The sequence below is a fragment of the Sus scrofa genome, chromosome 10 (genome assembly GCF_054392235.1).
Source record: "Sus scrofa isolate SSC_HxYL_T2T_F1_AM1 chromosome 10, Sscrofa_HxYL_maternal_Yorkshire_Landrace_v2.0, whole genome shotgun sequence".
Taxonomy (NCBI): domain Eukaryota; kingdom Metazoa; phylum Chordata; class Mammalia; order Artiodactyla; family Suidae; genus Sus; species Sus scrofa.
In genome coordinates, this window is record NC_139392.1 from 27,451,495 (window position 1) to 27,467,905 (window position 16,411).

The 16,411-nt window shown below is 49.1% G+C and overlaps 1 protein-coding gene across 2 annotated transcripts in view; it reads right to left on the bottom strand.

Annotated features, from left to right (window-relative positions):
* Nucleotides 1–7,028: 7,028 nt before the first annotated feature.
* KDM5B (lysine demethylase 5B) overlaps nt 7,029–16,411 on the bottom strand; it is a 90,980-nt gene continuing 81,597 nt past the window's right edge. For both annotated transcript variants that reach the window (XR_014817548.1, XM_021064567.2), the window contains exons 23-27: nt 12,783–13,268; nt 11,249–11,360; nt 10,141–10,295; nt 8,416–8,736; nt 7,029–7,967 (exon numbers count right to left, since the gene is read on the bottom strand). Coding sequence is in view for 1 of the 2 variants with exons in the window: in XM_021064567.2 (XP_020920226.2) it covers nt 7,806–7,967; nt 8,416–8,736; nt 10,141–10,295; nt 11,249–11,360; nt 12,783–13,268 (1,236 nt within the window). In the remaining variant the exon portion in view is untranslated. The remainder of the gene's footprint in view (nt 7,968–8,415; nt 8,737–10,140; nt 10,296–11,248; nt 11,361–12,782; nt 13,269–16,411) is intronic.

Here is a 16,411-nt window from a genome sequence, read left to right on the forward strand (position 1 = left end):
GCTCAGCTCACCTCCCACAGGCCAGAGTCCTGGGCAAGGGACTGAACCTCTTGGGAATGTGCGGAGGGTCAGCTGAAGGTCCAAGCCTCTGGCCTTGTGCTGGACCCCCAGAAGGTGGTTCACCAGAGTAGGGCTGTCATTATCGTCACTGGTTCCAGAAGCCAGCAAGTCTAATGCTGGTTGTCCTCATCTGCCCGAGAGGTTGAGTGACCTTCCTAAAGAAACCCAGCGGGCCTGAAGTCTCCTCACACTCAGTCTCTGGCCTGACTAGGCTAAGGTTCAGAAAGGATTTAATTCCATGAGCCTCATCCTGGCCTCTAGGGCACTGCCTTTCATGTAGCCCCCAGACTGGACAGAACACAGCTCTGTGTGCACAGCTAAGCCTCTAAGGGACACGGCCTTTGGGGTCTTTTATCTTCGTGGTGATAGGCCTCTGCTACCAGAGAGCCCTTGCTTCAGGCCAAGCCTGCCCCAAGGCCGCTTCTCCCATCCTAACAGGTTTTTTTTCTATTAGCTTCTTTTGTTGACAGGGACTCAGTGGCGATGCCTGGCCTCAGTCACAGGGGATGTGATTTTGCTAAGGGTGGGTGGAGGTGCAGGGTGAGTGCTGAGTACCAAGGAGCGCTGCCACCCACCTGGAATCCCCTAAAGGCAGGCAGGGTCCCTGTACCCAGGCCTATACTCTGGAGCAACTGAAGTGCATCTTCAGCTTGATGCGATCAACCAAGCCAGTTTAGGAAAAAGAATGTTCACTCAATTCTCTGAAAATAAAACTTCTGGAAGCCACACCCTACTGGTGGTGGGAGGCAGAAAACCCACAGTCCTTAAGAGCATCGGAAGCTTTGCTGCTGAGTTCTGAGGGGTTCAATTGTTTTGGGAGCCACACATCCCAAAGGCTGGCTCAAGGGTACACAGAGGTTTCCCATCCCATTTTTATGGGTCTGGACCCCAGAGCCAGACTGCCTGGGTCTGACCCCTGGTTCCTCTATTCCAGCTGGATGTCCGTCAGGCTTAACCGCTGAAACCCAGCTGCTCACGTGTGAGGTGTGTGTAGCACAGACTCACTGAGATTGTGAAGATGCTCACGTGTGGGGTGTGTGTGCAGCAGACTCATTGTGAAGATGCTCATGGGTGAGGTGTGTGTGCAGCAAAGACTGAGAGACTGTGAGGATTAGGTGAATTAATTTATGCAAAGCTTTCAGAGTGCCCAACACATACCAAGGGTCTTGTTGGCTTTATTATTTCTCATTACTGTTCGTCTTACACATGCATCTTTTTCAGGTGTCTTCTCCACTCACATCAACAGTTTGTATCCAGGGGTCCCGCTCAGAGGCAAGGCCTGTCCCTACTCAGAGGATCCCCTTCCCCAGAACAATGTGCTGTCAACGTCTCTGATTTGTCTTAGGTGGGAACTGGGTGGAGTGGTAGCAGAGGCAGTCAAGTGGACCAGGCCTTCTTTCTCAGCATGACCCCACAGCCATTTGTAGTGACATAAACCAAGGGGTAGCCCTTCTCTGGCGCCATCGGTTGTGATGCTCAGGAGAGCAAGAAACTGCAAAGATCTGTTTACACAGGTCCCTCCCCCACAGGACTCCCCACGGTCACTGTTCTGTAAGCCCTACAGAACCATCAGGCAGGGCACAGAAATGGATCTACCAGCAGCTGAGGAATTGCTCTGTCTCAGGAAGAAAGTCCAGGGCTCAATCTCCCCTGGCGCTGGGGGCAGGCAGTGGGTGGGAGAGCGCCAGCTTTGGAAGCGGCCCTCTGCTGCCCTCTGGCTGCTGCCTTTGGGCCTCCTGTGGCTTGCGAAGAGCCCAGCTATTCTGGGATTAGCAATGTGGGATCCAAGACGCATCTGCAATCTACACCGTCCATGGCAACGCTGGGTCGTTAGCTCACTGAGCAAGGCCAGGGATCAAACCTGCATCCTCACAGATACTAGTCAGGTTTGTGACCTGCTGAGCCACGACAAGAAACTCCACCCACCAGCATTTTAAAAAGAACTCGAGTTTGCATCATGGCTCAGTGGGTTCCAAACCTGACTAGTATCCATGAGGATGCAGGTTCGATCCCTGGCCTAGCTTAGTGGGTTTAGGAGCTGGTGTTGCTGTGGCTGTGGTGTAGGCTGGCAGCTACAGCTCTGATTGGACCCCTAGCCTGAGAACCTTCATATGCTGCACATGTGGCTATAAAACAAAGAAAACCCTCAGTATTGTGCAGAAATCACAGAGAGCACAGCTAGGTATCTACAGGACTGGGCTTGGGGTCTGGCCCCAAAATTCCACCTGCAGCCCTGTTCAGGTCACCCTTGCGCATTGCTTCATCAGAGCTCAGTCTAGAAGTACCTGGCGAAGGTGAGGACTGGTTCCTATCTGCTCCCAGGGACTCCAGCAAGGGCGGCTACCAAGGCGGTAACCCTCAGACCTCTGGCCAGGGCCAGCCTTTTCCCTGCGGTCATCCTTGAAACTATAAACCCCTGCACTGAGGGCCTTTGTACCCACTCTCTCCCTTCGCATTCTCCAAAGACTGCCCCGGTGCGTGCTAAGGATGCTAAAGGGTACCAAAACCCACTTGATCCTCTCCTGGCCTACCCTCCCTGGCACAGGGCTGGTGCCCCAGGGGGAGGCCTGTGGCCGCTGTCAGGGCAGACTGCTGAGAGCCCCACACCAGGGCCCGCCTCACTCCTGCCTCATGGGCCTCTGCTTTTCTTTCTTGTCCTTGACACAGTGCTAGGTTGCTCACTCTTGCAGATTTGGGGGGGGGGGGGAGTGTGTGCAAAGAGAGCAGTCAACAGGCCAGGCTCCAATGTCCAGTACAAAACCCCATGTGCAACAAGGTCGAGAGGCCTGTGGCAAGGCCCACATCTCACAGACACACCTTACTGGTGACTGCCTCTGATATCTGTGGGGAAAAGGAAATTTGACGAATTTGGGGGTAGTGGCTACTTCAAAGCTAAAAATGCTGGCTGCTAGATTTCAAGGCATCTCTGGAACATAAAACCCCCCTCAAAACGAGGGCCACAGAGGCACAAACGACTCACTGATGGTGGTGACCTGGGCATCGCACTTGCCCACGCTCTTCCCTGCTCTCCAGGAACAGGAGGAAGGTGAGGTGGGGTGGGGCAGAGCAATGAGGTGGGCCCACCAGCCCTGGGCATTACAGCCCTAGACCAGGAACCAGCAAAGCAACCCAGAGACTGGCTCTTGCTTAGTGTAAGGTGTGGGCCCAGAGCAAGCTCATCTGATTCTGGAAGTCCACTCTCCTAGGAATGGCCACCTGCTTAGCTCTTGTGCCTGGGGAATGTTTGCTGCTTGCACCAAAGAACAGAAGCCCCAGTGTGCCACCCCAACTGGCGGGCAGGCCAACTCCGAGCAGAGGGCACACAACTGTCTGCTAGGAGCTTACAAAGTCTAGCAAAAGCTGGACCAGCAGCTTCAAACGCTGAAGATGCATGGCTAGCTAAAGGTAGGCTCACTGGAACGCGGGTCTGCCACCTGCTGAGCACGTGTAGTCAGCCTTCATCTGTTCTTGCCTGTGCAGTGACCTTCATTCCTAGCTGTGTATGAGTCAGTCTGCTGTAGTAATTATCTTCTGATCATTACATAAACCAATGGGTGTGAAGAGTTGTTTTTTTTTTGTTTGTTTTGTTTTTTTTCCATAAAAACTAGATTGAGCTGGAGTTCCCTTGTAGTACAGAGGGTTAAATTTCTGGTGTTGTCACTCCAGCAGCCGGGAGCTGCTGCCATGGCTCAGGTTTGATGATCCCTGGCCCGGGAACTTCTGCATGCCTCAGGCGTGACAAAAAACAAACAAACAAGCAAATAAACAAACAAAACCCAAAAACCTAGACTGAATTGTTATTTTTTCTTTTTTAGTCAAACTTACTGTTAAATTAGGTATAGACGAAACTCAAACAAGGACTGGAAAAAATGAGTAAATATCTTAAAGTCAAATTCCTTCACAACTTCTAAAATTCTTTATCCATCTTAAGGGAATCCCAGGCTGAAAACCACAGGTGACAAAGTTTAGGTAAATGAATACACAAGTTATCTTTTTTCACTCAGTAACTATTGTTTTTCAGTGCACTTGCAGCATATGGAAGTTCCAGATCAGAGATGGAATCTGAGCCATATCTGCTACCTACACCACAGCCGTGGCAACGCCAGATTCTTACTCCACTGCATCACAGCAAGAACTCCCATTAACTGACTTTTGGATAAACTGCCACACTACCTGTCCCAGCCCTCTGCAGAAGGGACTTTTTTCTGTGTGTGTTCCTATCAGGATTACAGGCAGTGACCACAGACACTGCCTGAGCCCGCACGCCCCAGCATGCCATCCTTGAGGGGAGGTCACGGGGTTCATATTCAATAGAGCAAGTGACTTTGTTTCCTGAGAAAGGTCGTTTTTAATTTCTCTAAGTTCCCATTGAAGGGAACAGAAGGGACAGTCCTTTGGCCTCCACTCACCTGGACCAGGTCTCACAGCCTCACGATTCCGCTCCTCGGTCCGACGTACCAAGCCTTCCTGAAATATACCACATGGCTGCCCCTCGCCCAGAACAGAACAAGGAGCCAGTCACCACCTACAGGCTCCAACCTCATGGAGGAGGAGCTGAAGATACTCCCAGGCAACAATCTGCACACATGAAAGCCTTTCCACAGGTCTGGAAGAAGTGCAATGAACACTTTACGGAGTGGATTTACGGTGGTGCTCCTTTAGACAAGCTCTTGTCCAGGCAGCTTCTCAGTCACGTTTCTATTACAAGTTCCACAAGGAACCTCTCAGAGAAGCTTAGGGGCTGAAAGGAACCACCTGCTAGACCAGAGAGAGGGTGGAGGGCGTGAGGCAAATAAAGACAATGGGCTCTTTATCCTTCTTCTCAGCTCTGCTTCCCAACAGGCAAGTCCAGCAGAAGGAAGTGTGTTTTCTGCATTCAACCTAACACAGGCTGATTCCCAGCACAGATGAGCACAGCTACTGAATGGCAACCAGCAATAACTTAAAGTACCTGCTGTCCAACTCTGCCTCCTATTACAGGATCTATAACCCATTCTGTGTTACAGGTGGGAAACCCAGGCAGGACTGAGCTCAGAAAAATCCATGGGCACTCAACACCAACTAAAACCTGCCTCAAGCCACAGCTGGGTCTGTTGGAATACCACCCATCCACCATCAAGAGCAGTGAGACAAAGGACAGGCAGGAGCTCGTGTTCACCCAGGGTAGAGAGAAGCCAGGCTCCACCTCTCCAGGCACACCTGCTCTGTGGGCAGGCTCAGCCCTGCCCCAGGTGCCCCAAGGTCATGGTCTGTTTTATGGTGACCCCAGATCGCCCACCACCTCTCATTATGAGAGCTCTGCAGGGAGAAGCAAGCAGGTTTCCACCACAGGTGGCATGTCTGGCTTAAGGTTCATGCCCTACTCTGAGGATGTGGAAATGAAGGGGACCTGCTTCATGGTGCATCCAAACCCAGTCTTCCTCCAGGGTAGAGACTACATGCTTGAGAAACCCCCAGCCTGATTTGGAAGGAAAAACAAAAACAGTGGTCACTGAGGCAAGGCAGGGATACTAGGTCCTTTCTTGACTCACAGACCCCCTGGCTCAGTCTGCTGCATGTCCAGTTTCACCTCCTCTCCCTGAAGATACAGGCCAGCTTCACAGCTCGCACACTGCACGGTCCTTAGATAAGACCCCCATTCTGGGGCCACTGTGGGTCCCTAACAGACGGCATCAGTCAGGAAGCCTGTGTTCTTGTGTCATGTTGGCAGGCACCAGGCAGGAGGCAGGCAATAGGAGAGCTGAAGTCACCACCCAGGCTTTGTCATTGAACTTTAGTATCATCACATATAAAAAGGTCAGCCGCTCTCACCTGGGGAGGGGGTGGCTCAAGCACATACTCAGGGGGCAGAGAAGCTACAGCACCAGGGATGCTGCTGTCAGCCCCGTGTACAACCTTCGGTGAGGGAGACCCCATGGACGGGGGCGGCGCACACCAGATGGGCAGAAGCTCTCCAGGGGCAAAGGCTTTATTCCAGGAGGACTGTCCTTTTTAAGCTTATTTTCTCCATGGAACTAGGACAAGCAGCATCCTGCCCCATATCAGGGGCTCTAAGAATCTGGATGCTTCAAAAAGTCAAACCGCTGTTCCAGATCTCACCCTGGAGATTCTTCTTCCCTGCTGGCCCCGGAAGCCCACCAGACAAGGAGAAATGTGACAACTGTGGGAAAACTGCAAACAATTCATTCTTAAAAAGATTTAATTATTTGAATTGCATAAAAGGGGGTAGTACATTTAAATCTCTGCTACATCACAAACTGCTGTTTTTTTGTTTTATTAAGGACCCACTCTTTCTACCCATCTTCAAGTTTATGGCTATAGAATGTAGGGAAAACAGGTATTATTAGCAACAGGACAGGAAAAAAGCAAGCAAGAGTCTGTTCATCAGAATGTCTTTTCCACTGCAGAAGAGAGAGGCCTTTAAAAAGAAGAGGAGGGAAGGCTGTGGACTGGCCATGAGCAGTAATGGTAGAGAGCCAGATGGGCAGGGAGCTGGGACGAAGAGTCTGGTGGTCACAGCGGCCCCCAACTCACGCTCACCTACCCTCTGAGAGGATGTGCTTCCTTCAGACATCTTACCCTAAACCAAGTCTCCCTGCCTCCACCTCTAACATAACCAAGACACCACTCTCGCGAGGAGTGGGAGTCTCATCTGAGGGTTGGCGTGATCTGCCAACATTATGAGAAAGCTTATTTAAAAACAGCATGGCTTTAAAGACAGGTTCTGTTCCTCAAAGATGGAAGGAAAGGGGGTCTTGGTTAGTGGGGAATGGAGGCATATGGTGCACCAAACAGAACAGGATACAAAAGAAGCCCCCAGTGCCTGCAGGCTACCCCCTCTGCTGCTACTGCAGCCTGGCTGGGCAGAGGCACAACAAGCAAGCAACCCCTTCCAGCTCTTCAAAGCCACGGGGTGGAGGGGCACCAGAGGCAGCAAGCTTATGGCTCTAAATAACCAGCATTTAGTATTATATTAGGACCAAGGATTTATTCCACAATATAAACTGCAACATTTGATACAAGATACCAAAAAACAGGAGAGGAGGGACGAGGCAAGGAGCGAGCCAAACATAGCTGTGGCAGGTACTTACAGAGCAGTCTTTTTCTACATCACTAGGTCACCAGTGACATTAGAAACCAGACGTTTGTGTTCTGACATCGACCAGATGCTAAAGCACCAACACGCTGTTTGTTTTGTTTTGTTTTAATTCCAGCCACTGAAACCAACATGGAAGTTATTGCTTAGATAAATAAACCTAATCTATCAGGGAAAAGAAAAGTGAATAAAGAAAAGGAACGAACAAAACCCCCAAAAATGAAAAACTTAAGTTCCCCAATATGGTAACAGAGTAAACAAGAGAGAAATTCCCCAAATGAGGATTTACTGGAACTTCTGGTGCCCTTCTGGGCACTGAAACCGAGTTGGACTCCTAAGCCGGTAAATCCCAGAAAGAGGTAAGATTTTAATGCTGTACATGAAAAGGTGCAAGCTCCAATCCTTCCAAATTGGTGGAAACCCCTGCAAAAAACAGTCATCGTTTCAAACCTCAACAACCACAAACAGCTCTTAAGGAAAAAAATACAAAAAGTGTCAAAAAATTTTTTAGTCGTTTTTTCTTTTTTTCAAAGAGTTCTGGAAAAATGATCCCGTAAGGAATAGAAATAGCACCGTTTACAGGCTGGTTTGAAGGCCAGTCCTGCAGCTCTGCTGAGACACTGGAGGAGTCCTCTGGCCGAGTCCTGAATTACAGTAAGTGGGTCTGTTTGTTTTCTCTCCGGCCCGGCGCGTCCGTCGCAGCGCAGCGCGCACACATGTAGTCCTCCTTCTCGGCCGTCTCGGGAGAGACACCAACACAGACCTGATGGAACCACCGATTGCAGCTGCCATCACACTGGACCCAGTCCACCTGGTTACAGAGAGCAGGGAGACGGGGTGTTCAGGGGGAGAACGGGCCTGGCACTGGGCAGGCCAATGCCCCACCACGGGGACCTCTGGCACCGCAGCCAAAGCCACCGAGTCAAAGCCATTCTTCAAGTGGTGCCTGCTCTGGGGCTAAGACAGCGCCGCCCAAGACAAGTAAGCAAAGGGCGAGACAGCAGCATCCCTCCCACCTTCTTAGCGCCGGGTGGTGAGAGCTGGAGGAGCAGGAAAAGGAAACAGGGCAGAGCAAGAGTGTCTTCAAGAGGAGGGAGGAGACCCAGGAACGACGTGAGAGCAGTAGGGGGAGGGTGAGCAATCCACTCAGATCGGCTCAAGGCAGGTGAGCAGGAGAGAGACCCGGCCAGGCGAGGTGTGGCTCACAGGGTTTCTGAGTTAAGGGAACGCACGTCCTCTACGGCCCAAACCTCACTGACCTCGTCTCCTTCCGGCTGCAGGCAGCTGACGGCCGGGCAGATGGCGTCCTCGTCCTCAGAGTCCTCCTGCTCCGAGTAGGACGTGTCTGAGGGTAGGGAGTGCATGTCGGCAGGATGGGCTAACTCACAGCTACGCTCTCTCTCTAACTGGAAATTGTTCGTATCCTTGGGGTGGCTCAGTTTCAGCTTCTTCTTTTTAGGGGTCCGCATTTTTGTGACTCGATCCCACCGCTCACTGGAGAGGCCTTCTCTTTCCAGGCGTCTCTTCAGTTTCCTCTCCAGACCGCCGATGCTGTCCCGCTTCCCGCGGCAGCCATCACTCTGGATGGAAGAGGGTGAATCCTATTCAGCCTATAGTCTGCCTCTTGCTAAAACCAGTGATGCTAAGAATCAGCCCTGTGAGAAGCAGGTTGCGGCGCCCCACTCCCATGACGTCCTATAGGACAACCTACCTGGCAGGTTATCGAAGCAACACTGGAACACAGGTGTCACAAACACGCTTGTTTTCAAATCCACCAGTGGCAGGAATAGGGAAAGGCCTACGCTCCGCTAGTCACCAAACCCAGTCTGCATTCGATTTCTCTCAAGGGTTTAGGCCTATCCTCTGAACCACAGACCGCTGAGCGACCGAGCCAGCACCTTCCTTCTCTAAGGACATCTCCACCTCTTACAGGAGGAAGCTGCACTAACTGAACACAACTGACAGTGGCGCTACACTATTCGACACTGTAACAAAAAAGAAATCCTGGGAGGTCCCACAGTGGCCCAGTGGTTAATGATCCAGCCTGTATCTGTGGAGGTGCCAGTTCCAGCCACAGCCTGGTGCAGTGGGTCAAGAATCTGGCGTTGCTATAGCTGTGGTTTAGATTGCCACTGCGGTTCAGATTCGATCCCAGGCCCGGGAACATCCATATGTCAAGGGTGTGGCCAAAAACAAATAAACCAACCAATCCTAAATGCCAGGACCTGACCTCTTGCTACCTCTGGTGAAATACTTCCCTATCTGATTGTGTCCTGAGTGTTACAGGCCAGCCAGTGCACTAACAGGAAGGAGTAACAGCTTCACACACCTGTTTCACAAGACACAGGACATTGTGGGCATCCCCTTCAAGTAAGTCATCACTCTCACAATGGGTCTTCACACCCAGTCCTTACACCAGTTGTCACGTTAGGTTTAGAACTGCTAACGCATTTGTTAAATGTTGACTCTGAAAATATAAGGCTTTGGAGTTCCCACTGTGGCCCAACACTGTATCTGTGAGGATGTAGGGTCAATCCCTGGCCACGCTCAGTGGGTTATGGATCTGGCGTTGCCACAAGCTGAAGCTCCAATTTGACCCTAGCCCAAGAACTTCCATATGCTGTAGGTATAGCTATAAAGGAGGGGAGGGAGATGAAGACTTTATCCCAAAAGCCATACCAGCTATAATTACATTTTCATCTCTACACTATTTCTCTAACAGAAAAAATAATCCTGCTTCTAGCACAAGGAAAGAATGAGAAGCACCATGCTAAAAAGAAAAAAAAAATTCACACTGTGGTTTAAAGAACAGGATCAAAATCCAGGTTGTGAACCTGAAGTGCTCACTGACAGTCAGAGGAACAGGGCTGTGAGGGAGATGGCCTGCATCCATCCTTTCCTGCATCAAAGATAGCATCTGGTCTCCAGCTATGAAGAGGAAATGATGCTCAGAAGCGCCCCCCAGTGGCAACTTGGAGGCCCACCTTCTCACTGCTGGTTCTGATGGGAGAGCTTCGGCCAGCTTGCTGCGTGGGACTTGGCTTTGCCAGCAGCGTCTGGTAGAGTTCCTGAATTTCAGGAAGGGACACCTGGAGCAGCTGGGCTTCCATCAACAGCTCGTTCACTTCTGGACTGATGCCTGTTGGAGACCAGACTGAATCACAGTGAGGACAACAAAGGTGCTCCATACCGACCCACACTGACACCTGCCTGCAACAGGGGAAGAGGGGGAGACACACGACTGCCCCCCCCAACCCCCCGCCTTCAACTCCATTCAGTTGGATTCGCTTTATGTGCCTAAAGCCACAGCATCACAGAGCCCAAACTAGGCTAAGTCTCGTGACAACCAGAAGTATTACTTCTTACTTCCCTACTTAACACAGAAGAGGGTATGTCTGCCTGGACAGCTTTGGCAGCGCAGAGATGAGCCAAGGGCCTGGGCACCCTGAGTGGACAGCTAGACACACACTGTGACAGTGGGACTCAGGCCCAGGGCTCCAGGCAGAAGTCACAGAGCATCACCTACAAATAAGTACAGGAAAAGGAGGCATGTCCCCCTTGAATCTCTTAAGTACTGAAGCAACAAGGGAACCCATGACTTAGCACAGGACCCAAATGCTTGGTGGTGTAAGTTGGTATGGGATTAACCCTTTCATCCCTGAAAGCAGTGGTCTCATTCTTTTGCATTTATAATAATCCTTTAAAAACAAGCCTTATCCTATCTTGCAAACATACAGTAACCCACATCCTACATAAGGATACTTTTTTAAAAAATTTTTATTTAAAAAAATTTTTATTATAGTTGACTTACAATGTTTTGTCAATTTCTGCTGTACAGCAAAGTGACCCAATTATACACAGGCATACATTCTTTTTCTCACATTATCTTCCATTGTGTTGCATCACAAGTGATTGGATATAGCTCCCTGTGCTGTACAGCAGGGTCTCCTTGCTGATCCAGGATAAAGTACTTTTAAAGGTACTTGATTATCTACAACAAAAACCTACTTGCAAGACGACTTGTTACTATTCAGCCCTTAAAATGAAACAGCAATGGCTACAATCAGGATAATGATGACAATAAATACAGACCGTGAAGGGGGATGCAGCTCCGTCCAGTAGAGAAGGGAGAGTGTAAATACGAGGTCCTACTGTCCCAGTCATCAGGCAAGGAAAAGGACATGGTGCCAGGAGGCTGTGATGCCTGACGGAAGGGACATATTTTTAGAATAAGGCTTCTTTAGGATTAAAAATACCCCCACCCGCCCAACAAAGCAGCCTGGGTTTTCATTGGGCAGCACCTAGCAAAGGGAAAGACTGGATTCTCCCAAATTCAAAGTAGTAGTTTCCCGGCATCTCAGACCTGGCCGATCAGTTCCTATCCACCCAACCTTTGGTCTCCCTGGTTTCGCTTGGACTGACTTCAGAGATGAAGAGCACCACTAGGAAGTAAGTCATTTTCTCTGCATGAGAACAGACCATACAGGCTTTCAACTATTATGTAATTCTCCTTAAGAAGATTACAACCTGGATCAATAGACACATGCCCCTTTGGTAAACCAATTAAGGAAGAAGTGTTGGGTAGCACTGATATCCACATCCCCACCTTCTTCAAAGTTTATGAGATGAGCCAAGGGAAAAACCCTTTTGACCACAAATTAGTAAATAAATAATAGCTGTGCCTTTCCCTTGTATTAATACAGGTAAATTCCTAGCACAGAGTATGTAAGGAACACAAATGTTTTTGATGAGGCTGTCCCAACAGCCACAATTTAATGCATGACAAAAATTTAACCCATCATTTGTTCAGTGCCAGGCACTGCATTCCAGAAGCCTGGGAAGAAATTTTAAAAAGCACAAGGAAACACATGACAGAGACCAGCTTTTTGTCCTTATCTCAAAATGTACTGAACATTCAGCTCCTGTAATTCACATCCCTGCTGGAATAGCACGAGGGAGGTGTCTCATCTCTGCTGAGGGGCCTAGCAGATCTGAGGTCACTGGGTGAACCTTAGAAAAAGGCTGAACTTTGCCGCCCCGACTGCACTTTTCTGATTATCTTTACATCCTTTTCCCGGGGGCCACCTTCTAGAGAAGATAGAAAGTTCACCCAGGGATGGTCAGAAGAACCTGGCTTTTGGCAAAAGATCACAGACGGTATGAAAGCCATTGCCTCTCCTCTGAAGTAATAAAACGTTCGGGCAAAACCTCTTCTTCTTCAAAAGGCAAGAAGAGACAGAAAAGGAGGCACGTTCCCTTTCTACTCAGTGACTTATATGCGTAGAAGGAGGAAAAAATAGTCAAGCGAAGATTTTTTAAACACATAAAATTAAAAATGTGAATGGCAGAGTTGTTTCTCAGGGCTACCTGAGAGGCTATCTTCAGGGCTTAAGTCCTAATTTTGCCCCAAATAAAACGTAACCCTCAACTTAAGAAAAAATGTAAACGGAAAAGTCATGGGTACACACGCCCTGCTCTACAAAAAAGAGTGCCTGATGCTTAGGAGCAGAGGGAACTGAAACAACAGGCACAGACAACCCTCAAGGCCAAGTGGTGCTGGTGGTGTCCGCACCAGAGCCGCCAGCTCAGGAAGGAGGCACAGAGCTGAGCAGAGCCCGGAACTCACCTTGCTTGTATCTGGCACCTGTACCGCTGTAGCCTGCCACCTGCCACATAATAGTCCTGAGCCCACGCGGTCCTGCACAGGCTTGAGGTTCCCTGACGAAAGCAGCTGCCGAGCTCTGTGCTGCCAGTTCACGGTTCTTTCAATCATATACCGAAGTGCATCGCCCTCAGGAAGCCGAACTCGAATGCGCTGGAGAGAGGCCAGCAGGGGCAGAATTTTCTCTAGCGGGGGTTTCTCTGACCTCCGACAGTGGGGACAAAGCCAGATTCGGGGGCCCTGCGAAATGCTGGGCACTGCCACACAGCTAGTGTGGAAAGCATCCCTGCAGAGTTCACACTGGATCATGGGGGCAGCCGGGGCCTTCTGACACAGGCAGACCTTCATGTCCACATCCTGGACAGGTGACAGCAGCTTCCCTTCATTGGCTAGTCTGAGAGACTGCAAGGCCTCCATTTCCCGTAAGCGAGCTTCCCCGAGGGTTGCCATCTAGAAGGAAAGTAACAGTCAAGGACAGTGTCCCAGAGAACCCTGCCTTCTCCTAAAACTCAAGGGTCCTGGGGGCTAAGAATATGGGGGGCAAAGAGGTGTCCAGAGCAGACTATGTTCAATTCCTAGCTCCACCTCACTAAGCTGTGTGGGAGACCTTGGGCAATATATTCCACGGTGGCTGAATTTCCACACGTATGAAACAGGAGCGCCCCTCTCACAGGGCTGCAGTGACAACGCAATGAGACATGAGTGACAAAACACTCTCTGGCAAGGAATAGAGTGTAAGCAATTACTCAGCATACCCCATGCCTCCAAGTCCAATGTCCGTACACATGTATCATCTAGAAAACTTACCTCTCTTGAAAGACACAGGTTTTTCTCAGGTAATTACAGGTACTAATTTCTGAGGCTTTCCATTTGTTTTCAGTTCCACTAGCTTTTGTGTTTTCTGGAAAAGTACTTTACATGAGAAAGTCTCTTAAGTAGCCATAGTAACCTGTGTCTCTTATTGCCTTTAACATTAGGGCCTTACATTTGTGCTGGACACTGGAACTGAAGCAATGAAATTGGATTCTTCATGAAAAATTAAATAGAACCAAGACATCAGACTTCTCTTGTGCACACACACCTGGGCATACTCATGCTGTAAGATCATTTGGCCAGAGACAAAAGTTGCTTTTCTGCAGCAAGAGCCAAGTACCCTCATTGCAAAGTCTTTCCTCTCTATTAAAACAAGAGCTATGTCCCAGGAAAGTTCTGAGTTCAGTTAACCTGTATAAACAACTTGAAAACACAAACATAATCAACTTCACAGGAAAAAGCTGAAGTGATACTGAATATCTTTCTAAGCAGGATGAACAAGCTGTGCATAAGTGGTGCTTCCACATGAGCAGACTAGCACTCATCCACTATATAAGCCCACCCAGGAGCTACAGATTCACTCACGTTGCACCATGAGGTAAAAACAGAGTCTAAGGGTGACAAATGCAAGCCACCAGCTATGTCAAGTTGCCCACCTGCCTGGAACGTAACAATCCATCTTCCACAATAAAAGAAAGGCTAGACCACCATAGTCCTAGTACTTCACTGAGGGTGAAATACAGCAATATGGAGGAAAGCATAGATTTTATGCTTTCCATGCCAGAAACAACATGTAGGAACTACTCCTTTTACAATCCTATTTCCAGGTCCTAAAAATGTTAATTTGTTACAGTGAAACTACTCCCAATGATCACATCCACCCACTCTCAGATCCATCATGATTCACCAGATGAGGAACCTGAGTCCTAGGGCCAGAGTGACTCTCCACTGCCTCTTTGGACTGGAGAAGAAAATATAGAAATGAGGGATTAGGAAAGAAACAAAAAGATCAAGAAGTAAACCAACTAACAAACCTTTGGCATATTTTAAAGTTCCTCCTGGGAGTTCCTGTTGTGGCTCAGGGGAAACAAATCTGACCAGTATCCATGAGGATGCAGGTTCAATCCCTGGCCTTGCTTGGTGGGCTAAGGATCCGGCGTTGCCATGAGCTGTGGTGTAGGTCATGGATGTGACTTGGATCTGGCGTTGCTGTGGCTATAATGCAGACCGGTGGCTGCAGTTCTGATTTGACCCCTAGCTTGGGAACTTCCATGTGCTACGGGTGGGGCCCTAAAGGGCAAAAAAAAAAAAAAAAAAAGAATCCTCTAATCTTTACAGATGATAACAATGTACAGGAGTACATACAGGTTATGTGATAACAAAGCAATCAAAAGGTAACGTACAAGGAGTCCCAGACTAGATCAGCAAAAACTAGAGAAGCAAAGCTTGAGATGGACAGTATCTTAACAAAAATGAACCACTTGACAGTGGAAAACAGCACCCTGAAAACACCAAAATGATGCTCAGGCAATCTAATCAGCTGTATCTGATTAGTAGCTGAAGGAAGGGATAAATATGCCAAGAAAGTCTGTGGCAAAATACACAAATATGAGGAGTTCCCATTGTGGCGCAGTGGAAACAAATCCGACTAGGAACCAATGAGACTGCAGGTTCAATCCCCGGCCTTGCTCAGTGCGTTAAGGATCTGGCATTACTGTGAGCGGTGGTGTAGGTCACAGATGAGGCTCGGATCTGATGTTGCTGTGGCTGTGGTGTAGGCGGGCAGCTACAGCTCCGATTCAACCCCTAGCCTGGGAACCTCCATGTGCCACAGGTGCAGCCCTAAAAACAAACAAACAAAAAACCACAAACACATCAGAGCAATCCCACATCAATCACAAGAGAGGTCAGTCAGCTACAGTGGAACAGACTGGGAAGGTGCTTGAACCAAGAAAGATCACATTTGGTTCAGGCTCAGGTGCAGATGCTCTGATTGGACCCCTGGCCTGGGAACCTCCATATGTCACAGGTGTGACCCTAAATAGACAAGGAACAATAAATAAATAAATAATAAAATAGAGAAGACTTCCCATTGTGGCTCAGCAGGTTAAGAACCCAGCATAGTGTCCCATGAGGACATTGTTTCAATCCCCGGCCTCACTCAGTGGGTTAAGGATCTGGTGTTGCCACAAGATGTAGTGTGGGTTGCAGGTGCAGCTCAGATCCAGTGTTGCTGTGGCTATGGTGTAGGCTGGCAGCTGCAGCTCCAATTGACACCTAGCCTGCAAACCTCCGTATGCCAACAGGTGAGGCTATAAAAGGGAAAATAAAAAGGGAAAAAAAATGATCAGAGAGGAGTTCCTGTCGTGATTCAGTGGTTAATGAGTCTGACTAGGAACCATGAGGTTGTGGGTTCGATCCCTGGCCTTGCTCAGTGGGTTAAGGATCTGGTGTTGCCGTGAGCTGTGGTATAGGCCAGTGGCTACAGCTCCGATTCGAACCCTAGCGTGGGAACCTCCATATGCCATGGGAGCGGCCCAAGAGATTGCAAAAAGCCAAAAAGAAGGGGGGGGGGGCTGAGAATCTGAAGAGAAAATTTTCCAAGGAAGACAGAGATGGACAACAGGTACATGAAAAGATGCTCACCATGACTAATCATCAGGGAAATGAAAATCAAAACCCACAAGGAGAGCTCACATCACACCTCTTAAAATAACTGTCATCAAAAGGACAAGAAATAACAAATGATGGTGAGGACATGGAGAAAAGGGAGCCATTGT